This window comes from Typopeltis vanoorti, chromosome 17, assembly GCF_054136105.1.
Source record: "Typopeltis vanoorti isolate ZY-2024b chromosome 17, IOZ_Tvanoo_1.0, whole genome shotgun sequence".
Lineage (NCBI taxonomy): Eukaryota > Metazoa > Arthropoda > Arachnida > Uropygi > Thelyphonidae > Typopeltis > Typopeltis vanoorti.
In genome coordinates this window covers 73,060,772-73,085,515 of record NC_143565.1, presented here as the reverse complement: position 1 = coordinate 73,085,515, position 24,744 = coordinate 73,060,772, and the positions used below count along the sequence as shown (strand labels likewise).

General features: G+C 34.3%; 1 protein-coding gene across 1 annotated transcript in view; it reads right to left on the bottom strand.

Annotated features, from left to right (window-relative positions):
* Nucleotides 1–1,392: 1,392 nt before the first annotated feature.
* The window catches only part of LOC150097489 (cell adhesion molecule Dscam1-like), a 396,227-nt gene continuing 372,875 nt past the window's right edge, over nucleotides 1,393–24,744 (bottom strand). The window contains exons 16-22 of the mRNA XM_090407275.1: nucleotides 18,282–18,352; nucleotides 17,613–17,850; nucleotides 14,490–14,576; nucleotides 9,417–9,602; nucleotides 9,023–9,316; nucleotides 6,150–6,323; nucleotides 1,393–1,982 (exon numbers count right to left, since the gene is read on the bottom strand). Coding sequence (XP_090263401.1) covers nucleotides 1,729–1,982; nucleotides 6,150–6,323; nucleotides 9,023–9,316; nucleotides 9,417–9,602; nucleotides 14,490–14,576; nucleotides 17,613–17,850; nucleotides 18,282–18,352 — 1,304 coding nt within the window. The 3' untranslated portion in view covers nucleotides 1,393–1,728. The remainder of the gene's footprint in view (nucleotides 1,983–6,149; nucleotides 6,324–9,022; nucleotides 9,317–9,416; nucleotides 9,603–14,489; nucleotides 14,577–17,612; nucleotides 17,851–18,281; nucleotides 18,353–24,744) is intronic.

The window sequence follows — 24,744 nt, the reverse complement described above, 5'->3', positions numbered from 1 at the left end:
GTGACCACTCGGTGTAGGTTTTTGCTGTAATCGTCCTTCAAATATTCTCGCAAATTGTTCTTAGAATGTGCCAAATACTATCCCAATTATCAAAATAAGATTCTCAGCTGTTATCTCTCACTGGGGATTAGTGACGCATCTGTTTTAATGGAAATATTCCTGGATTCCTCTGCATTTTCATCCTTTGAACTTCTCAATAAAGGTCTTGAAACTTCAGTTCATCATCAAATTAAATATTTAATTGTTCCTATTATTTACTTCGAAAGAAGTTTCACCATTTCTATTTGTAACTTATTTTTTTCAATCCAAGAAGGACATGGTGCTAACGTGATACTATCTTTGAAGTCTTCTAATTTTCCACCACAATCGAAAAGGATGCAAATCATAGGTCATGTTTTAGAAGCCAAATATTTCTACTAAATCATTCATAACACATAAAAGTCTGATTTACTCTATTTCCATTTGGCACAAGGACCGTTGTGTTAAATATCATTAAATTTTCCACCAGAAACTTTTTCCATACGGATCCCTGTACAAATGCAATGTCGTTCACATTTTATTCTCTTCAAGTATTGTTGATTGTCAGAACAATTTGAGATACGAAACAAATATTAGGAATGCACGAAAAGGATAGTTTTATGTAAAATTAAAAAAAAAAGTAAATAGAATTTATGGATTTAATAAATAATGGAAGTTTATTTTTACTTTTAATAAGCTTTAATAATAAAATACTTTTAATGTTTTTTTTAATTATTCTGTTATAAATTCAAAACAGCTGTTATTATTTAGATTATTTAGAATATTTTTTCTCTTAAGAAGCGACATCTGGATATGATTAGTAGTGTATTAAAATTTGCATATCGCATATATTAAGATTGGTATCATATTTTAGCTAAGATTTTAATATAAATTAAATAATGAGATTAGTTTCCTTTATTTAGTAAGATGTCTTGTTTAAAACTGAAAATGCTATTCAAAGAACGAAAAATATTTTTTTGAAATTAGAATCGCACTTCGTTTGTCTTAACTTTTATTTATTTTTAATCATGATTGGCTGTGTGTCGGTTTCCATGGCTACTAAGAAGGTAAATATGTGTGTGTGGTATGAATTTCAGATTTTCAAGTAGTCAGAAAAGTGACTGTTATGAAGGAAATTCACTTATAAAACCCTTTTAGCATTGCTCAATGCTCCAGCAGAGCAATTTCTTTCAAAATAATAAAAATAAAATAAATAGATAAATAAAAAATTATATCAATAAATAAAATGTCTCAATTTCGTCATACAACAATATTTTTGATGATAAAAGTCAATGATTTATTTGATACACGTCTCAAAGGATTTAAAACTTTTCCTTTTAGAGAAATATAAAATCGCTCACCAGTACACACATACACACACACACATTCTATTAACATTGTACTTCATAATGTGTATATCTCGTGGCACTCCTCTCTGTTCATTTCTTTCTCTCTCTTTCATTCTGTTCTCTACAATTTACAAAATATGTTGGCGAAGAATAAATTACAGGAATGAGAATGTTTGTTTTATCTTTCAGCCTCCGTTGGAATAAAAAAATTCGAGCAACACACACAGATGGACTGCAGGCAGCGACATCTATACAGCCTGTACGGAAGTTACTTCCGTTTTTGTTGTGGTTTATGTACACAATGCTATCATTTCGCTGGCAAATGCCGACAAAAAATCTTTTCTACAGTCATTTCATGTGTTTAATGTTGTTTAAGCAAATGAATAGGCACATCATACGAATGTTCGGTCCCAAACGTAGGTACACCACCACTGTGTACCAAACCGCTGTCAGTTTCGACATCTGCGGAGAACTGGGATAACCTTCCAGTAGCGTACGGACAAGAAAGATAAAGGGACTCTCGGCATTGTGTACTTCTGTTGTCTCGAGGTCTCTTTTCCCATCCACTTAGGGCCACTGTTTCTGCCTTTGGAATATCTATGCTTCTACGTTCCCCTAAATATAAGAAAAGAAAATATTATATAAATTTATTATTTATATATTTATTATTATTATTATTATTATTATTATTATTATTATTATTATTATTATTATTATTATTATTATTTTATAATTATATTATTATTTTATTAAATTATTATTATTATTAAATATTATAGCGAGAAGGAAAATTAAAGAAATTCCTGTTTCTCCCTCACACACACACACACACACACACACACACACACACACACACACACACACACACACACACACACACACACACACACAAGACCTATGACAAACTCCTCTCAAAAAACACCACTACAAGGACACAAACAAACACACCATGTCCAAATCCAACCCTACTTGCAAAAAAAAAAAAGTTAAATTGTGTAATAGTAGTTGAAGCCTTCCAAGCACGTACCAACAAACAGTAAAATTAATACCTGGCTTGCGACCAGTATAGAAACATAACCACCGCCATCTATTATCTTCCTCAGATAAGCTCTGCAAAGCTTCGAGGAAGAAATCAGAAATGCCTCCCAAACTATTATTATTATATTAGTTATTCAGTCAAAAAATAAAATAAATAAATAAAAATCTGTATAATCATCACTGTTAATATTAGAACATGCGTTGTAAATGCACAATACAGAGACAAAGAGTGTTATTAAAATTCTTAACTGAAATCCAATCTAGAAAAATTTTGTAAAATTATACTCAAGATAACTATTGTATATATGTATTTTAGCAATAAACAAAAATATTATTTATTTTAAAAAATAATAATTATTATTATTTAAAAATATTATAAATTCGCAAGTATCTGTTATTCGCAATTGTAATGTATTATATATATATATATATATATATATATATATATATAATAATTATTAAAAAATAATAATTATTATTATTTAAAAATATTATAAATTCGCAAGTATCTGTTATTCGCAATTGTAATATATTATATATATATATATATATATATATATATATATATACAACTATTATTGTATCTATGTATGTAAGGTAATTTATCTGATATATAATAAAATGTTAAAAAAATAATTAATAATAATAATAATAATTATTATTATTATTAGATTGTTCTACTATAATAGAATTCTTCTCTATATTATTTTAATTATTGTATCTGTCTTGCAACAAGTATGGTTTTCGCCATCGTTGCACATTTCTGCGCTGGTCCTCGAAAAGTTATTTTAATTTTTTTTTTATTTATTTACTTTAGGTGCCTTTATTACCTCGTGCTAACTGATATAAGGAAATCGAAAGGGTAAAACAAGCATAGAGATTTCTTCCAGGACTTATTTTTCACTCTTTCTTAGGTAGTGGATCACTGATGAACAGTAAAATTTTACCCTTTCTCCACCAGGAATAAACGCAGAATTTTAAACCCGGAACTCTATATTAATCGCGCAATTATACTAGTTAAGAATACTACAATACTACATGGAAGACTTATTTTCTGCTGGGTTGATGCCGCTTTTTCGTCTAAGAAACAATGCTAGAGATGAACACACCCCAGACGATTGATAGTTACATACGAAAAAATATAGAAACATACAAACTGACTACTTACTAACATAAGAATAAGAGTTCCACCTACTCCTTCTATGATGAAAAGTTCGTAAAGGATTTGTTTATTTATTTATTTTTATTTTATGTGTTTGTTTTTACATGTCACTCTGACTTCATTTTATTGTATCTTATTTGTTTTGTGATTGTTGGTACGTTTCTGCTTTCATTTTGCCTCTTCGTTTTTTTTTTTTTCGTTCTTCCCTCATAATAGTGCCTTCTCAGAAAAGTATACGAAATCAATGTCCTGTGTTCAATTATGATGAACTGGTATATTGCATTTCAATTTCTGAGTCCGATAAAATAGTCCTTTTAAAAGGGTGAATTGATTAACCGTAACTGTTTTGGAAGACTTCAAATTTTACATGATACATCTAAATTGCAAAAATCAACTGATAAAAATAAGAACCACAACCAATTAGCATTAATTCTTATTCAATACAATTCAATACGAATAATCCATCCCATTTGGACTCTTTGAAGCATTCAACAATTCTCCCTCTCTCTCTCTCTCTCTCTCTCTGTCCGTTTTTTACAAGAGCTTCTAACATTCTAGTACTTTACATTTATAATACTGTGTTCTTCCATTTAGTGAACAAAACGTGTTGTGTGGTACTGCAGAGAATCCACCGCCAGCTTATTATATCTCTTGCTATCTTCCTTTACGTATTAGGCCAATATGTGTATGTATGTGTGTGCGTGTATGTCCTCCTACCAGTTTGTTTGATTTTCGGGAAGAAATACTTAAGATCCTGAGAGAACAGCGCTACCACGTACGCATGAAATCGGCTAAACATGCAACTTTTAATCCTTTATAGGTTCGCCGCGCATCCTAGACTTTAAATTAAAATCCGTCTTTCCAACTAAAGAGCTTCACGTCTTCAGTCTGGCCTGCTGAAATGCTCACAATCCAAATGAATGTTGTCAAAAGTGATTTCCTGTATCTCCTTTCTTTCGTCACAATATCCTGATAGCCTCAGGTTCCTGTAAACAAGACGTGTCCTTGGCGTGGCGAAAGTTTATAATTTTTAATAACTTCTATATTCCAGTGGACAGTCCTTAAGAACATTCGATTGATGTTTCTATCTTGGGTGTTAGTCGTAGAACTTTATATTGCGCTTTGCTTAAAAGACGCTCTTTTCCTAGAGACAAACGGTTTGAATTTCATTATCTAATGCGTTAAGGAAAGTGTCCCCCAATTGTACTCATAATTAATCACTTTTAATTAATTCTATGGGACTGTTCAAACAATTTGACTCTGTGTTTCATCATCCTGTGATCTCCAGTAAATGTTCTATTGTCACCGTCGGAAATTAAGAATGGCAATAGTACAGTTGCTTGTCTTAATGTAAATGCATCAAAATTATAACAAGCACTTAAGAGAGTAAAATAGAAAGTAACGCATGGTATATAGTAACTGATATTTTTCACTATTGTCCACAAAGGTGTCATATTTGTTCCAATGTTTGCACTAACAAGCAGAAGTATAAATGGTCGAAGTTATTAAACTCATGGAAATGCGTTTGGGCTGAAAATCGATTGCCAATTATCAAGAATAGAAGCTTACGCTTGTCTGAATAACTGCTGAACTAATTCAAATTATTCTGATTGGAGTTGTTTTCATATATTCATTTTACCGGAACTTGTGTACTTAAATAAAAGAAAAAAAAAACTTTTTTTTTTTTTTTTGACTAGATGGGCGAAGCAAGAACGCTTTTCATATTTTCCTGGTGTTATTGAGCTCTGAGCTCTGATCATGGCTGGAGGATAACAGCAATAGCAGAGCCTCAGTTAGAACTTCATTGGCTACACAGCATTGTCATCCATTACTCTCTCTGGATACCCATTTTAGTCGCCTCATACGACATGCATGTAACAGTACCCATTACTTTGGTAGTGGGGCTATTCTTATCCCGGAGGCCAACCCGGTTGTAAACTTCAGGTATTGATTAAACTTTTTAAAGCAGAATATTTATTAATTATATTACTGTATGAGTTTGAAATATATTTTTTATTATTCTTTAAAAACTTTCTTAGTTTTTAGATAAAAAAAAGTAAAATAAATAATTTATGATTTTATAATCAAGTCTAATTATAAAACGTTTTTAAAATACGATTATAATTAAATGGATAATAATAAATATCCATTATCATTTATAACAAGTAAGAAGACAATAATGTTTGTGACTGAAACAATAATTCATGCAAAATGACAACTTTTTCAGCATGAATTACTTTGATAAAATAATCCAGGCACAAATCCTGTATATTTCAGGATTTGTGCCTGGTCCTTCATGGGAATCTGCATTTGTCAATTAGTTCAATCCTCTTCCAGCAATATTAATAATTAATTAGATTTACAATGGATATTCGTTATACTGCCTTATAATCAACTTTACTGTCTTAATTTATTTTTATAACTTTCTTAACTATTATATTTTTATAACTGATCTCAAAAGGCTTATCAGAATATAAAATCAATCCCGTTACTTGTCTTATAAGATATTTCAGCTTCTTGCAGCCTAGTGTAATAAGAAAGATATTAATCTACAATGAGACAATTTCTTAATAGTACTATACCAGAAGGTTCTTGAGCATCTGGTCTCTGCCTCCGACGTCTTGTAAGAACGGTACAGGCGGCCACTAGAATCACCACCAACACAACAGATGAGCAAACGGCGGAGGTTATGACTGCTACTTTTCTTTGCAACTCCATGCTCGTAGATTCGGAGACCGCAGGGCGGACAGCTGTCTCTGTATAATTGAAAATTGTTACAGTTATATTAATGATTATTTAACTTTTTTGATTTTAATCAATTATTAAAATACTAACTACAGTATAATTATATAACACTCCTTGCACACTAGAAATAGAATTTTGAAATGAGAGAGAGAGAGAGAGAGAGAGAGAGAGAGAGGGAGCCTGTGCAGCTAAATAGAAGAAGAAAGTAGCATGTGCGTCCACAACGCTACGCCATCCCAAAAAAAGAGCGTTCCTAGATTCTAGTCGCCGACTAGATGAACTTTTTCTAATCCTTTCTTCGACCGCCTCCCACTTTAGTCGATCTCTGGCACAGACAAGTGGATTTTCTCTCGGAAACTCGGGTTTTTAGTTCCGTAAACTTAAGAAAATCGAACGTAGAATCCGCACACTCTTTCAGACAATAAATATAGTGTTAAGATTAGAGAACACCAGGCGATGGCACTTATCAGCCGCCTCCCTTTACCGAATGCCGTGTGTAATAAGTGACAGTCTCGGACCAACTCTCTCACATCCGCTACCAGTGTAAACTGAACTACCCGTTTAAGCCTTACTTAAGTGAGACTTAAACGACTTCAATTATCCCCTATAGGGATAAAAAAATGCAAAAATAAAAAAATAGCGTTTTTTTATTTTCGAAAAATAAATGTACGAAATCAGAAATGCAATATATATTATAATGCGCAAAAGCTCCGACCCGTTTGGCTGTGAAAGGGGAGATGAATTTTATCACCCGGTGTGTTACTACCGCCGTCTTACTGGAGAGCTGCTTGAAAAAGTTCGACGTTTTGTCTCTAAAGCAGGGCTTCCAGACTAGGTAAAAAAACATAAATGAAACCTACTAAAAATACAAAATCACTAAAAAATATATATTAAAAAATCCTTAACCCATGGTACTAATGTAGTATAGATTTACAACCTTTCGTTGCCGTTAATCTTTTAAAAAAGAGAAACATACCGTCATATTGTTGCCATAGAAACATAAGATATTGGTGCCTATAATATTCACTGCATAAGTGAAATGCGGTCACAACAATGCAAGTGTATGTTTACTGTTTAATTGTTGGACGTTTATTGTATTCTGAGAATTTCGAAATGAAAGGTTTATTTTAAACTCGCTAAATTTGCTTCATTGACACCTTTGAAATACGACAAACATCACTTGAAGATCGGATAATGAAAAAAAAGATACAGAATTTCGACTGTTTTTTCTTTTTATTATTATTATTACTAGGTTCAAGAATGGAAAAATGTTAATTAAAACTGAACAGGATAAGAAGTTCTACATCAAGATATGTCCTTGCGGTCAAGCTTCTCAATCTACAATATTTAGGTATTGGTAGGTTCTGTAGGCATTTAAGAGAACAGGAAAGAAAGACCAAAGAGTTTTTGATAAATACCAATATCCCACACCTTACTCCATGGGACTTCTCTTTATCCTCCAAGATGAAATTGCCTGTCAAAGGATGAAGGGTTCAAAGCATTTGAGAAATCCAGACAGATAATACTGAACGCCGTCGAAGGAAGAGTAGGCGTGTCTCTATCATGGTATATACTCTGGACTCCAGATCGTAATTTGCAACTAGTCGACTACTTTGGATAATAAAAAATTTGGAGAAAAAAAGCGACTACTTTGGAAAAATAAAAAATAAAAAAATCTGTGAAACTTCTTTCTCTTCTTGTATGTTCTTCATATATTCAGATTTATTCAAATATTAACAGTCGTTATCGAGTTTAGACTTCTTGCACCCTTCACTTTTCAAAACGCGAACTAAACAAATCGCCACATCAGACAAATTTTTTCACCCAACTATTTTCACCGTGATGTTGATGATCTTGTTATTTTCAATGCTGGCAGGAAAAGTTAATCTTGATTGTATTTTATCTTATTGCCTTCAATTTGTCTTATTTTAAAAAAAAAAGTATTTTACAACACCAAAATCTCTGTTCAAAAAAGATTTCTCATCTTGTGATAATTCTAACTGCATCATTTAAAAAGTTACTTTTTTTTCTTTTTTAAATGCGAAAGCGTTTGTGATTGTCCCACTATCTCCTTGTGAAAAGGACATCTGCAATCCTACCATTTCTTCTAGCAAAAGGCTTCACTATCAAAACCCAATGATATACGGAGGAGTGAGCATATGACGTCACATGCGAATAACTAACTAACTTTGCTAGCGTACCTAGCCGCTTTCTAAAGAAGATTTGTTTCAATAGTGGAGAGATCAGAAGTAAGTTCAGTAAATAACCAATCTCTTACGAATTCACTGAACGTTCTTTAATATAAACAGTCACTTTGTCTATTAGATGTTTACAAATCTTGCCATGGTTACATTTTACTTACTGCAGTAGCAATTCAACACTCTACAGTTCAACTCTAAACTCAAAGAATAAATTTTTTCTTCTCTTCATTCATTCCTTGTGTTTCTGTCAGTAGTCTCCCCCCCTCCTTATGTGGATTGTATACTCTTATCTGAAGAGTGCAATCTACAGTTTTTCAAATGCAATGTTAATAAGTTCCTTCACTCTCCACAAAGTACTCGTACTAATGTCGTATAAGGTGATAAACCTCTCGTGTATAAGATTACCATAAAAAATGTAATCAATGTAACTAATACTGAAAGACAATTTGGAAGGGTTCTATTTCAAGAATAGCTTAAAAGTCTTATTTAGAGAAATCACTGAAACGTACCACTTTCGAGCCTTCGTGTAGAAAAATCGTATTCAGCTTCACTGAAACCGGCGCCATTGCCCGCTCCAACAACCAATTTGTACCACTGACCTGGCCTCAGTCCAGTCAATGTGACTTTTGATCCTTCAGGTGGTTGGCCATCTGTTACTACCGTCCACGCATGCTCTGAATGAGCTCGGTACCTAATCATGTACTGTGTTATTGGACATCCTCCGTCTTCCCAAGCAGACAGATTAATGGAAGCAGTCGTAAGGTTACTCTGCAAGAAAGATTCCTTGGGAGGAGCAACAGGAACTGAAAATCAAAGAAATAAAATCATTTTCTTTCTTCATAATCCTACTTTGAACAGTAGTTATTACTGACAAAAAATTATTAAGCTGTCGTTTGTAATTACCTGATCCTTCGGTTCGTACAGAGGCTACTTCGCTTGGCTTTCCTTTTCCTAAAGTGGTATAAGGGACGATATAAAAGTGATAAGCTGTGCCGCACTGGAGATGATCAAACGAATAGCTCCCTTTATTGTGCGCTATTGTTGCCTCTTTCCAGTCGCCATTTTCTTGTTTTAAATAAGCAAGATATCCTGAAGAAAGTAAAAAAGTTTGGGCGTTTAATATAGTATTTTATTAGTGGAATTAAATCTGTACATTATGTAGAACTAAAAGTGGAAAATATCTTTCTATACGTAGAATTCACTTAATATATTAGTTGATGTGAATCTTCATTGAACATTGTATAGCAGAACATTATAGAATTCTATTTCATAATTTTTATATATTTTACCTTAAAATTAATAAATATTTTGATATGAAATATTTTATAATTAATATTTTTGTATAAAATGTATATTCTTATAATATAATAGAGTGGACGTTTATTCAAATATACTATAATGTACAAACACACCTCTCAGAAATATAAATTATCTTTGATTATATATATACACAGTAGAGATCGATCCCTGTGGTAGCCGGGATAAGAATAGCTCCAATGTAGCTCATGCATGTCGTACGAGGCGACTAAAATGGGTATCATGGGAGGGTAATGGATGGCAATGCTGTAGCCAATGAAGTTCTAACTGAGACTCGGCTATTGCTGTTACCCTCCTGCCATGATCAGAGCTTTATATAGCTCAATAATGCCTTATCCTTCATTGTCCTCTTCAGATAACGGGGAATAGGAAAAGCATTCTTGCTTTGCCCATCTAGCCAGTCCTTTTAAGGACTTTTTTAACAGAAATAAACGATATAATGCGTTTATTTGTTTATGGAGTTGTTTATAATGGTAGTTTATGTTAGTTGAGAGGAATTTTACAATACATCTACTCTGAAGAATTGTATACAGGTACACCGCCGGTTTTGGGTACCCTTGATTCAAGAGATTTGCCGGACTAACGAGTCATGTAACAATAATTCATCAGTACACTATTAAATATAAAATACATATGAATTATGATTAAATAATATACAAGTTTATTAGAATCAATGAAACAGAACTGTTAATTGAAAGGATATACGGTAATTAAATGAAAATTAAATAACAGAATGATATACATACATTAATATAGACAGAAATGATACAGGTTAATCGGTACATATAAATGAAAATATTTATATTAATCTATGCTGTTCTCAAAGTCGAAAATTTAGAATTGTTCTGGGATTATAATCGCAAAAGTCCAGCAATGAAGGGCCTCCCAGATTACTGTTTTCATAGCTAACTGATTCATCATAGATCTTTGACGTTGTAAGAGTAACAGCTTATCTTGAAGAAAAGTTGTTTAATGTACTTTGATTTTTCCCTGCTTTAACAGTTTTTTCATACGCAGGCAACTCAACAACAAGCTCTTTCTCCTTTGATCCATTACATCCTCTAAAGCCATTGCCAAAATTTCACCCAATTTTGATAAATTATTAATTATCACGAAGGCCATGAGATGCATTAAACTGGACTGTGTTGAGATACTCCGTTCAGGGAAAATGTAAGCAAAATAAGCTAAGAATAACTCGAAATCAAGGGATCGTCACCAAATGCAGATATAAATAATTTAGATGGATTGTACCACACGTAGGACTATTTGTGGTGGCCCAGTGAACTAGTAGAGTAGTTATGGTAATTTCAGGTGCGAATTCGTAATTTTTCCGGACTAAAGACGGTGCAGGAAAATATGTGCTATACCTCGGTTTCCAGTCATTTAATCTACTTCAGATATACATATAAAGGCTCATTATTTTGTCGCTGTGAATTAATAGAAATAGGAGATATTACGGTATAGCGAGGGGGGAAAAAACAGTACTGAAAATACATCCCCTTCGGTACACGTGCTATGAGATTTGCCGTTCGACTGCATGCACATTAATAGAAGAGAACGTGTGGGGTCTACGCCATTCCATTTAGCTGCAGCAATGATGTTGGTATTGGAAGAAAATACGTTTATTGTTGAGGATTATTTACGTTCATACGGAGTTGGTAGAGGAAATGGCTCAAGCCTACGACATGTTTGTTTTCGTCGTTTCCGTAACCGTGCTTCAAGCAACAGTGCCATCATTGCCTTAATCGAGAGGTTCCGACGTACCAGAAGTGTTCTGCCTCAATGCGAAGGGCATTCGGAGAGATCACGAACTGTTAACACAAATGAGAATCACGGGCGTGTGCTAGAAGCAAGTGGTACAGGCTGCAAAACGCAGTCGACGCCAAACAGCGGGAAAATTGGGATACTGAGGTGATCACTACGGAGAATCCTTAAGAAGCTGGGTGCCTTTTCGTACGTGATTTGGGAGGGTCAATGTTTAACAACAACGGATTACGCTGCACGGCAGGAATACTGTGCACGCGTTCTGGCCAATGTCTATGAAGATTCGTCCTTACTCCATATTGTCTGGTTCTCGGAAGAAGCGCATTTTCATCTAAGCATGTAAACAGACGAACTAACAGGTGTCTTGGTTTCTCGAGACCTGAATTTGTCCAAAGAAACCTCTTCGCAACGAGAAGGTCACTGTATGTTGTGTATGGTTTCCGTCCATGGCATAATTGGATCCTATTTCACTGAAGAGGGCGGTGTAACCGTGACCTTCAATAGCGAACGCCACATCGAGAATATGTTGATTCCGTTTACCCACGATTTTCATGTGATGTGTCGTGCAAAAAACATTCCATTTCGTGCACAGGTATTCCAACAGGACGGAGCAACCTATCACATATCACGTGGCTCTAGAGCTTATTTATCAGATCACTTTCCAGGGAGACTCATTTCGATATTCACATAATTCTCGTACCCTTCACGTTCTCTCGATCTTACATCACTGATGCCTTCGTTTCGGGTATGTTGAAGGAATGGGTATTCCACTATGATCTTCCCTTCAAACCTTAATGAACTGAGGGATAAAATTACACGACATGTCAAACAGATGTTTCGACCCTTGATCTCCAAGATGACAGAGAACCTTCGCATGAGCTACGACAGCTGTCTTGAAAGACAAGGTGCCTATTTCGAGCACGTAATCCACCGTCGTTAATGCTTTATTTGACCAAGATTCCACCGATAGTTGTGAATGTACATATAATCATATGTAAACATATATTTCTTTGTTAACAAACCGGTTTATTCCGTAATATATATCGTTGTAGTTATTTAGTACTTATTTATTTGGGGGCGGGCGTACTATATAAAGTCATCCTTATTTCGTAGCCAAATATTCAATTGAAACTTAGGGAGTTCCCAAAGTAGACAACACAAACTATTGAGAATACAACGGTGGAATCGTAAGTGGCCTGGGCTTGCATAAATTTGTCAAGGAAGTGTTAGTGTAGTGCGGTGACGTCATTCATGACTATAGTAAGCGAACTTAGACCGCGTTTGATGCGTATAGTAAAGGCAGTTTTTTTTTTTTTTTAGTTTTTATTTTAAACATATAAATAGGTATAGATTCAACTCATTTTTCCATTAAAATGATATAATTTGAAAAACGAAATGGTTTAACCAAATTTAATGAAAATCCGTGCAGCCATCCGTTACGGAGTCGTGATATTCATACGCGCAAACAAAACCAATCTTAAGTGTGGCGAAAAATCATCAAAAAATACACACAGGCAAAGAATACTACTTTGCTGTCCAGGAAGAGACGAGATATTTGTTGTTTGAGAGTTTACATAATTCAATTCTCGATATAATAGTGATAAACGGAATCTAGGTATAATTTATATTCATGCACACGTTCCAAGTTATTGTTGTTTTGTTTCTTTCTTTTTATTTTTGCAAGTTGCGGTGCCTGGAAATTTTTTTAAAAATTTTTATGTCGATCGCATACACGAGGGGTAGAAAAAAATATAATATATCAGTGTAGGTGACGGTTGATAAAGAAGGAAATTATTGACATTTTTCTTGAAGAGCTAGAAGTGTTTGAAAACACTTCATGAACTAGGACGACTCTCGAAAAAGAAGAGGAGAAGCAGATTATGTGTGTTTATTGTACTGAATCGGAATGTTGGGCTAGCTGCAACTTTTGTTTTTTCAGACCCAACAGACAGTAGAGGAATGGTGGTTGCCAGTTTAGTACAAGAGAGGACCCGCACAAAGGACAGAGAGTTGAAACATTGCATCTCCGAGATAGAGGTGGAAGTGAGTCGATAAGGGGAAAGGGGGTTGATAAATGATTGATTAGCTTCAATTATTTAATTTAATATTAAATTATGACTAAATAAATATGAAATAGATGCCATTAATGGTGGATGTTCTAATTTCAGATTTGTCTTCCCTCTATATTTTCTTCAAACTTTACAGACGAATAAAGAAACATTAGATTGCGTTCGTTCTGAAAGTGTGATTGAATTTTATCATCGTGCTGAAATTAAAAAGCTCTTCCAATCCATCATTCAATTTATGTTAAACAACATCAGTTGAATATAAATGAAACAAAAGGAGAGCTTTTGTTTCATTGAGTTATGAAACTCAGGATCAACGATCCCCCTTATTTAGAAAGATGTTGATTTCAATCTCGTTTAAGACATGCAAAGAATCTTTATCGGGAATTTTCAGTTGAACGTGAGTTAACTAGTTGGATTGGTAGAGCCTCTGCTACTAATGGCTCGCAAAAAGTTAAGCAAGTTTGAGCGCGGTTAGTGCACACTCTCCCTCGAGTCTTTGGACTCCCTGGAGGTGTGACATAATAATAATAATAATAATAATAATACACCCACATCGTAGCCTAGTTGCTTCCATCGTAATTCTAAACAGTAACACCTATTATGAAGTACAATGATTCACCATAAAGGTATCCAATTTACAGCATACTAATGTTATGATGATGATTATTATGTGAAAGATAATAATTCATTTTGCAAGCCTTATTTCTTCTATTCTACTTGCTGATACATGGCACGGATGCACTATAGGGTTTTTTTTGCAACTTATTGTGTGATAGGCTTAATGTTAAAAAGAAATAAATTAAAAAAAAAACTTATATTCACTTACCATCTACTGGACCAACTGTATCCCATGTAATCTCAATAGAGTAAGGCGTCGTTTTGAGTATCTTCATTGTCGAGGTACCCGGAGGATCTGAAGAAATTAAGCAGACATTCTTAAAGTGTTATAACTACATAATATATAACAAAATTATGACGGTAGTAATAGGATAGGGTTCGATTTAATTCGCAGAAAAAAAGTTTTATCTTCAAGAGAAAGAAATATAGTCGGAGGCCATTCCCAGTTACCCTTTACGAGCGTGTAAGAGATTAGAAGAGAAAGGAAACCTTGAATTATTCATCAACACTAGAGAAAGCGTTGAATTTTTCATCAGTTTGAATTGGAAGCTTGTATGTCTCGAATTTAGAGACAGTTGAAAGGGATTTTATATTCGTTCATTTAAAACACTTTCGGTAAATTTAACCTGAATGAAAAGTAGTAAAAGTAATCATCATTTACTGTATTTATCCTCGCTATTTTTTGTCTTAAGTAATTGCTTACGTTCTTCATGTATAAGGATGCATTGACTCGAGTTCATTTTTATTTTCACAGGAGATTTACTTCTTTGCTAATGTAAGCCGGAAACGTTCATTTTTCTTCTTCTACAATCTAAATTCTAAACCCTGTTGAAGAAAAACAAGCGGTAAATGTTACGAACGTGTTATCCAAGCAATTATTGCACATCGTTTCAAAAGAAACAGTGATTATTACAAAATAGATGGTAGTTTTGATTTAACATTAACCCTGATTGAAATGAGGTTAATATCAACCGTTGTGAACCTGTTTATTTCCTCAAACGTTTAGATTATAAAGTGATTATCAAATCAATGACAAATTTTCAACTATATGTTTGTCTACAGCCATAATCCATTCTTTTCATTATGAATTATCAAATATGTATCATTAAGAAACTCTATTCTCTATCATTAGAGGAAAGAGTTCGTGAGCAACTGAAATATCAAGAGAAACTGAAGTTCCTGGTAGTAAGTCCCAAAGTATTTGCAAAAATGATCACAGAAATAGTGTTATCGTATATTTCCTTTTATCCTGTTCCACTCTTATTGTCTTTCGTAACCATCTTCCCAAAAAAAGGCAAGGTTCTCTCCCATTTTGTAAGGTGATGACTATATCCTCCAATTATATAACATCTTTACTGTCATTTTCTCAGGACGTTGAAAATTAATAGAGAAATCGATTGATAATCAACTTCATCACGACGCTGAAGCCTTCAAAACAGTAATTGCAATTGTAGATTATGAAAGCCGTTATCAGAAAGAGGATATGTCGTCAACTTTCGAATAATTGCTTCGCAGTAAACTAGCCAAATACCGGTTGCTGTCTGCAATATAATCTACTTTCTTTTGTAGTCGCTTGTTATTCATGAACATGTTTTGTTTTTGTTGTTATTTTATTTTTATTTTTTAATCATAAGCCTTCTCTGTGTTGCAGCAAGTCTTTGATCTACTCTGCTCCTTGTGAACATCAAAATTATCTTTCTATAACTGTGCTTCAAATTTATGGTTTTGAGATGACAGATTTTTCATCCTCCTCCCAATAAAATGTTCACTGCGAACGTTAAGAACGTTTATGGGCCAACTTCTTAAATGCTGATCTCCATACCGTTCTTTAATGGGAGAAACATAACCTGTTCAACTTCACAAATCAATAAATATAATAATGGTTTTTATTGCTAATAAAATTAAGTATGGTTGTGATTGTTTTACCAAGAAAGTCAGATTTTCTAATCCCACGAAACAGGATGACTGACTAGAAGAACACACACACAATTAACAGACAATGCTTTTGTTAAAATTCAAAAACAAATCCGAGAAGTCGTATTAACCGCCTGTCACTTGCCTGGGAAAGACAATTACAATCAATGAATTGTGATCGGATGAATTTTACTGGTTCTTTCAAACTTAAATGATTAGCCACACTTGGATTTATGATGCAGCATAAAACTTTTTTTTTTTTTTTTTACAAAAGAAGTACTCAGCCTATGAGCACAAGTTCGAATCACATTTATGATGAAAGAAATTTTAGAAATGTTAACAGACAAGTCTTAGTGTCACACAGAGGTTGTAGTTCTTAATTATTATATATTATGCTTCTGAAACTGGGATTTTCATCCGACATTGCAGACAAACAAACCAGAGAAAACACGCATTTAACAGACATAAAACGATGGCTTCATAGCCTTTCAGCTAAACTGTAATTCCTCATCCAACCCAGCCTAAGAGACCACGAATCAACTGATATAATATACAACTATGTCACTCGAGGAGTAACATTTCTTACTTCCTTCTTTAAAGAAGTATGTAAGAAATTAAACAAACGATTTAGGAAAGGCGAGATTATGATTGCATATTAGCGTGTGTGCTATTTCTGCATTATTTATAAAATTCATCTGCAAATATAAAATAAAATAAAATCCTCTAACCCTTTTTTTCTCCCAAAGGGATATGCGAGGCTATTTAGTCCTATCTTTTTGGAGACTGATGGAAAACTAGCCTCCATTCTTAGCCATTCAGAGAATAGCAGGCAAAACACTGTTAGTGATTTTAACAGACACTCGAGGAGATAGACAATTGTATGGTAGACAATTGCAGCCATCTCGTGGTCCCTAACACTATATATTATAATTATATATTAGCGAGTGCACTATTTCTGCAATTCTACTATTATTGTCTTAAATTGTATGAATCCAAGAAAGCCGATCCTAGGATCGACTTTCTTGAGTTTAATGAAAAACCCGAGTTTCCCAGAGAAAAGTCAGCTTGCTAGAGATCGACTAACCAGTCGAAGAAAAAACTCTTAGAATAAGTTCCTCTAATGGGCTACTAGGATCGAACCTAGAAACGGTCCTTCTTCTGTCTGCCTAGCGCTATGGACGCAAACACCATTTCCAAAGAGCTACGCGGACCTATCTAAAGAAATAAAATGAAATAAAAATGAAATAAAAATAGTGTAATAACAAATGAAACAAGTGCAATATCGTCCAAAGGATAACTATTTTTTTTTTTATTATACGCAAACAACGCATAAAGCTATGATTGTTGAATGTGTTTTCTTCAGCATAAGTGTTTTCTAGTCTTCAACGGTTCTAATACTTGGATTTTATTTGTTTACCTTGTTTAAGTGTTTCTACCACCACTTCGTCGGACTGTGGACCTGGACCTTTGTCATTAAAAGCTTGCACTATGACGCTGTACTTGGTAGAGCTCTTTAGATTCGTTAGCAGGCATTCTTCTTGAAAATCGCTGGTAACTTTAATAGTTTTAAATAAATAAGGCTCTTCTGTACCAACTGATTTATAACCAACGTAATAGCCGGTGATAGAACTCGCTTCCGATTCTTCTTTAGGAGCCTTGAACAAATATATTAAAAATATAAATGATTAAACATTAATTATTTTATATGAAACAAAACTCAACTAATTACTTTATTAAAACTCAAACAGAAAGTTGGTAAACTAATTAGAAGTTTACACTTTACACACAAGCTGCAAATCTTGTAAACGATCTAATTTATTTATTCATTGTTATTATTGCGTTATTTATTTAGAAAACAACGGGGGAAAAAACTGATATTAATACATGCTGGCAATTTAATATTATATCAAAAGAATTTTTTCTATTTTTATACCTGTTTTGTTGTACACTTCTTTATTAACGTATATTGTTTTGAATTAAAAGGTCAATTTCAAAACATTAATTTTAAAAATTAATATTCCAATATAATTGTTCTTAAATTAAGGGCCGTTTGTCTTTTCATCATAATTGTTCTTATTTTTCTTACCTTCCATGTCACCCTTAAAGAGGTCGAAGATCTAGGGACCACCCTGACGTGATGAGGTGGTTTCCTTGGCACTAATATAAAAGAGAAAAATAATTATAATAAAACATATCCGAAATATAATGTTCGAGTAAATAGCAATACAATATAATTTCAGGACTTAAAATATGTTGTAAAATTTTAATGAGATAAATCAACCTTTAAACATATATATTTCTAGACAGTATTAATTATATTATTTATTTCCAGGATTATATTTGCCATGCATATTTCACGAGTAGCGTAATATGACTTTAATTACGCATTTTAACTATAGAGGGCAGCGCCATTTCATCCAATAATTTCCAAGATACGAAATTTAGTTCTCAGTAAAGTATTATTTAGACGAAAAATATTAATTTATAACAATAAATACGTTAATAATTTTTATTAATTTTAATAATTCAACGAAATTCGTTGCTACTGATAACAGATAAGTTTGTTTTCATTGAAATTTAATCAACTGTATGAAGGCATTTTTAACACAATGATTATGAACAGTCGACAGAACTGGCGCCATCTCCTATCAAGTTTAGAAACTAAACATATATATATATTATTTTAAGGGGAAACCCAGCGAGACATTTTGAGAGAATGCATAACGTCATCAAATATATTTTGCATAATGAAAGTTATTAATTATTTACAGATGCTTGTAATGGTGTAATAAACATAATAATGATATTAATTAATGTTGCTATCGAATTTGCAGCAAAAGGAAGTCGGATGAGTTGCATTTGGATTACTGCTAAGTAATCATAACTAATAACATTATTATAATGAATATATTATTACGGTCTTACCAGTGTTTAGGACTGATGTGTAATATCTATAAAACAGTGAAAGTAATGAATATACTTGTATATTTATAATTTCAAATACATTCAACTGATTGGGGAAAAAAAAGGAACCCTTCTGAAGTAAACCAATTACCTTAACCATTACGAGTACTGATTTTTGTTGAATTAGCTCAATACTTATAGCAACTGTTTTCCATTCAAAAACAATTTCAGTAAAAAAAACTGTCATATACAAATATTCATAAGTCATATATATATATTATAATCAGATTCAAATAAACTCAAATTTTCGTGATTTTAATTTCAAATCTGACATTTTTCATAAATATCAAATAAATGCTTTTTATAGCAATGCATAGATATATTACTAAGCAAAACCTATAATAAAATTGAAGCAGATATATTTCAATGACTGCATTCTAGATGGCGCCACATGAATTGCTTTCATTTTAAAAGATAAATGATGGTATAATGTTGCGGTTTCGAGTTGCTGTTTTCTATTTTCGGAATTCTGTGTTTTATTGCAGAAAATTAGATAATCACGGTATGATTTTAGCACCATTAAAATATATAGAATATATATATTTTAATGTTAAAGTTAAATTAGAATATATATATTAGAATATAAAATATATATAAAATATATATAAAATAGCTGTAAGAACTCACAGGCATATCAGTTCGTCAAAGAAAACTGTGTTTATTGGTATAAAAAAATAATCCTCTCACAAGGACCTTAACTGTGACAATAATAATAATAATAATAATAATAATAATAATAATAATAATAATAATAATAATTTTTAATTTTTTTTTTAAATTTCTAAATATTTTATTTCTAAAATATTTACACAATTACAATAATCGTCTTTAGTGGCATTCCAACTTGTAATTTTGACAACATCCAGCACTAAGTGCTGCATATGTGATTCATTTTCTACATTGCATTTCCGTTAAAATTTTGATAATAATACTTTTTGCATCTATATTTATAACACGTGTTCTTCTTCTTCTAATAATAATAATAATAATAATAATAATGAGCGAGTCATCAGAAATATAATATTTATTTAATAATAGTAAAAATAAAATATAAAAATGAGTGAGTCCGAATACGACAGTAAGTGATAATAACAAATTTCTTCACCACAAAGTACTGACTTGTTTAAACTCTGGAAGTCACTTTAAAAATCCCAATCACCAGTGAATTGACAATTGACATTAATGGCTTTAGAGGTGAAGCAAGATGCTTTTCATATTCCCTGCTGTCTGTTAGAGCTACAGTGTGGGGAAAATTTTATGAGCAGTTTGCTCGACATGAATGGGCATGGAGATTATGTATCGCTACAGGAAGTTAAAATGGCTTTTGATCTTTTATGTTTAAATATATCCGTTGCCTCGTAGGCTACAGCTTGCTGAACTAGATCCTTGGGGTGTATGGACGTTTTTAGGAAAAATTTTGTTGCTAAAGATTGTAGGAAAGAGAGATTATATAAGGAATGTTTGTGTCTCAATGAAGTTGATTGTTTCATACGAACCATGGAGCGTTTAGAATCTTCGCAAGCACTTGTTTTGTACACGTTGCAGTTTGAGAATATTAGTGTTGGAGATATGGCTCCAGGCTGGAGAGGCGTAAGTGACTATGGGAGGAATCATCAGCTGGTATAAAAGCAATTTGATTCTGATGTTTAGCTTGCTGTTCCTGTTAATTGTGTGGGGGAGGGGGGGTATATCTGGGCGATGGCTTTAAAAATAGTTTGCACACCTAATCTTGATGTGCTGGTTAAAAGTTAGTTTTTCGTCGAGGACAACACCAAGGTATTTTGTTTCTGTCTGCCCGGGAATTTTAGCATTGAACAATAAGACGTTTCCTGCAGGAGATATCGATATTTTCGTGAAGAGAATGGCTAATCTCTTTTGGGGATTTACTTGTAGTCTCCATTTGGAGAAACAATCTCTAACTTTAGAAGGTTTTCTTGAAGCTTTTTAGTAACAAGATGTGGCTGAAGAGATCTGGCTAATAATGCTGTATCATTCGCATATAGGGCCATGATGGATGACAATGGGTTGTGTGGAATGTCTGACACGTATATAGAGACCAGTAATGTAGCCAGTACGCATCCCTGCGGTACACCGGCCAAGATATGGCGCTGGGATGAGGTAGTACCATTTATCTTGACTTTCATGCTTCTATCCTGTAGATATAATTTGACTAGGTGTACCATTTTTTAGTGAGATACCGGCTGAGATAAGTTTATGTAGCAATCCAAAGTGCCAAATTTTATCAAATGTTTTGGATAAATCAAGAAAAACAGCTCCAGTGTATTGATGCTAGTTGTGGCTGGTGATAATATATTCAATCTGAGGATTTGTTGGGTAGTACTATGATATTGCCTAAAACCAAATTGTTCTTTATAAAGGATGTTTAGTTCATTTACTGAACTTTCTCTGCAATTTTACCCAAGTTGGAGATGAGACTGATAGGACGACAGGATGTGTATTGGGATTACATCAGCCAGTTTCCAAATGGGAGGAAAATAGTGAAACCTTAAGATTGCATTTATTATTATGGTCAGGTGAACTACTGCTTTTCGGGTCAGCAGCTTCATCACTTTATTTGTGATGTCATCTGGACCAGGAGCTTTTTTGTTCTTTAAAGTTTTTAATGATATCATATATTTCAGTAGGTGATGTGGGTGCAATATGATCAGCACCGGTATCGGGGAGTTTTAATGAGTGTCTAACCTGTCTGTGAATTTTATACAAGTGATTGAAGTCTAAGTTTTTATATGGAGGTTTGCATTGCTCATCTAAATGTTTTGCTATAGTTTCTGCCTTGTCTACGTCTGTGTGAACAAGGCCCTGGTCAGAAAGTATAGGAAGAAAGGGATCTGCCTTTGTATCTGATATTCCTCAGTAGTCCCCAGATAGATCAGTAGGTGAGATAGAAGATAACGTTTCTTCCCATAATTGATCTCTGTAGGCTTTGAGTGCATCTCTCACTGCACCCTTTAGTCTGTTAAGAACTGTTTTGTCTTGTCGCGTGGGTATTGTGAAATCTTTTCCTTGGTCTGATTTTTATCTCTGATCAAGTTCATAATGTTTTCTGACAGACGACATTTTAGACATAGACGACATTGCCTCCTACAAGGCTTCGGGACAGATTTGTAGGAGGTGGCTGCCATTATAGCGGAGTTAATTTGTTGGGTGAGGCTTGTGACTGCAGTTTCAACATCTTCTTTTGAACTTATATGAGGAATAGGTCAAATGTAATCCCGGAGTACTTTTGGCAATTTTTCAGCTGTAGCAGAATTGGGTTATGATCAGATGACAACTCGTTCAATGATTTTAGTCTCTACTGAAGTTTAATATTTTGCAGGATAACTATATCCAGGATGTCGGCAGTGCCAAACGTATGAGATGAGCTGGTTCGGTGAGGCCTGCCACAACAGCAGCATAGTTTGATCCGATGAAGTTGGAAAGGATGCAGGCATTCTTGTGGTGGTTCTACAATTCCAGGCAGGGTGCTTGGAGTGTAAGTCTCAGGCAATAATGATGCACTCTCTAATACCTAAGATGGCATTTAGATCAGAATTCGGTAGATTTTTAAGGATGGGTTTTAGGTTGAGTAGATTTTTAGTCTTCCAGCCGAGCTAGTGAATACTTCCACGCCTGTGACCTCAAGATGTGGTTGGAGGGTTATTTACAGAATGGTGTTTGATATAATTTTTAAAGAAGATGACAGTGTCACCGCCTCTATACCTTAGCCTGTCTGTTCTGTGTAAGAGATATCCCCTTATTTTAGGCTGTCTGAGGGTCTTAGATGTGTCTCGCTTATTAGAACATCTGGCTGATATCTCTAAGTAAAGTTTTTGGAGCTCTAAAATTTTGTTTCTGAGGCCATTTGCATTCCATGCAACGATCTGAAGAAAGTGCTGTGAGGATGACTTGTGTTTCACGTAAGAATCTTTTAGTGGAGGTTGCTGAAGGGTTTGACACGCTGAAGTCTTGTAGCATGTTTGCTAGAGAGGCAGTAATAACAGCGATCAGGTTAGTAGGTGCTGTTGGCTGATTCTGTTCTGGTGTTGACTTGTTTGAGCAGGCCACATCTGCATAACTTCTTGTCTGCCAGTGGTATTCTCTATTCTTGAAGGCCTCTGAGCCTCTGACTGTGGTGCAGGGCTTCTGGTATTCGTGTACTAAAGGAAGAAGACTGCTTAGCTGTCTCCCACAGTCTGTTCTTCGGGTGTTGAGTACATCCCTTATAATTGGGTGGTTATCGGCTTGGTGGAGGTGTTGGTGGAATGGTTCCCCTCTCACTTAAGGCATCTGAACTCTGCTCGGAACAGTTTCTGAGAATGGCCAAATGTCTGGCATCTGAGGCACTGTCCTGTTGAAGCCCTTTTCCTAAGAGGTTCAGGACTGATCTTAAGTTCACAGATCGATATCAAGTCATAGATGTTTTTGTAGGGCTGGTAGATTTCGACCAAGACCAGAGGCATCGGGTTCTTGTCAGCTCTGGTCATTCTGCTGACCTTGATGGGTGGTAGGTCTTGACAGCAGGGATCAGCAGCGATTTCATCTGTAGATATGTCCTCAGAAACACCTCGAAGAACCACCTTCAGGTTTTTCTCCGAGCTGAGGGAGAAGGTGTGATATTGTGCACTGTTTGAGTCTAACTCTTTGGTCAATCTTCTGTAGTCTATTACAGTGGCGGGCTGGATCTTTATGCAGTCGTCAATATTTTTGGCTGTTTTGTGTGATATTTACAGGTCGGACATGATGGACGTCCATCTGCGCTTTTCACGGATAATAATCGAAGGTACTTTCTCTGTGAGAGAGGCAAAGGAATTCGTAATAGGGCCATCTTCATCCATTCCGTTGTCCTTGGGTGGCTCTGTGGTTGTTGTCTTGTGCTTCTTGCTTGCACGGACCGCTTCAAATTCTGGGGGAGTGGACACCACCAAATCCAGCTTCTCCTACATATGGGCAGCGTCTTCGATCCTCAACTTCTCGTGGCAAGGAGTAGAAATAATTAAGGATGTCAGGCCACTTGCATTTGACTTTTCTTCCAATCTTTTTGAGAATGCTGAGCGCCCGCCCTTTGTTGAGCGATTCAATATAAGCATCATCATCCTCATGGTGATGACTGCACTACAGTAGTTAATAATCTATTATATAAGCCAACAATGGCGCTTCTAACGACGGTACGTAACAGAAGCAAAAATAAGGCTTAGTAAATCATTGCAACTATAGTTTTCTGATGTTCTATAGTTCTGGTTACCTAGAGTAATCAGAACTTTACAATCAGAGTCCTTATAAGGACTGGCTTAAAGGGGAGAAGCAAGAATGCTTTTCATCTTCCCCGCCATCTGTAGAGGACAGTGCAGGAATTAAGGTGGTATTGAGCTATTAAAGCTCTGATCATGGCAGGAGGGTAACAGCAATAGCCGAGCCTCAGTTAGAACTTCATTGGCTACAGCATTGCCATCCATTACCCTCCAAGGGTATTGGATTGAATGAATCAATCACCGACTATGTAAGTAAAGGTGAAATCTCAAAAATACGGACAATCTCTAGGCCACTCCATAGTGGGCGAAAGACCGTCCTAATCTCAGCGTTGGTTC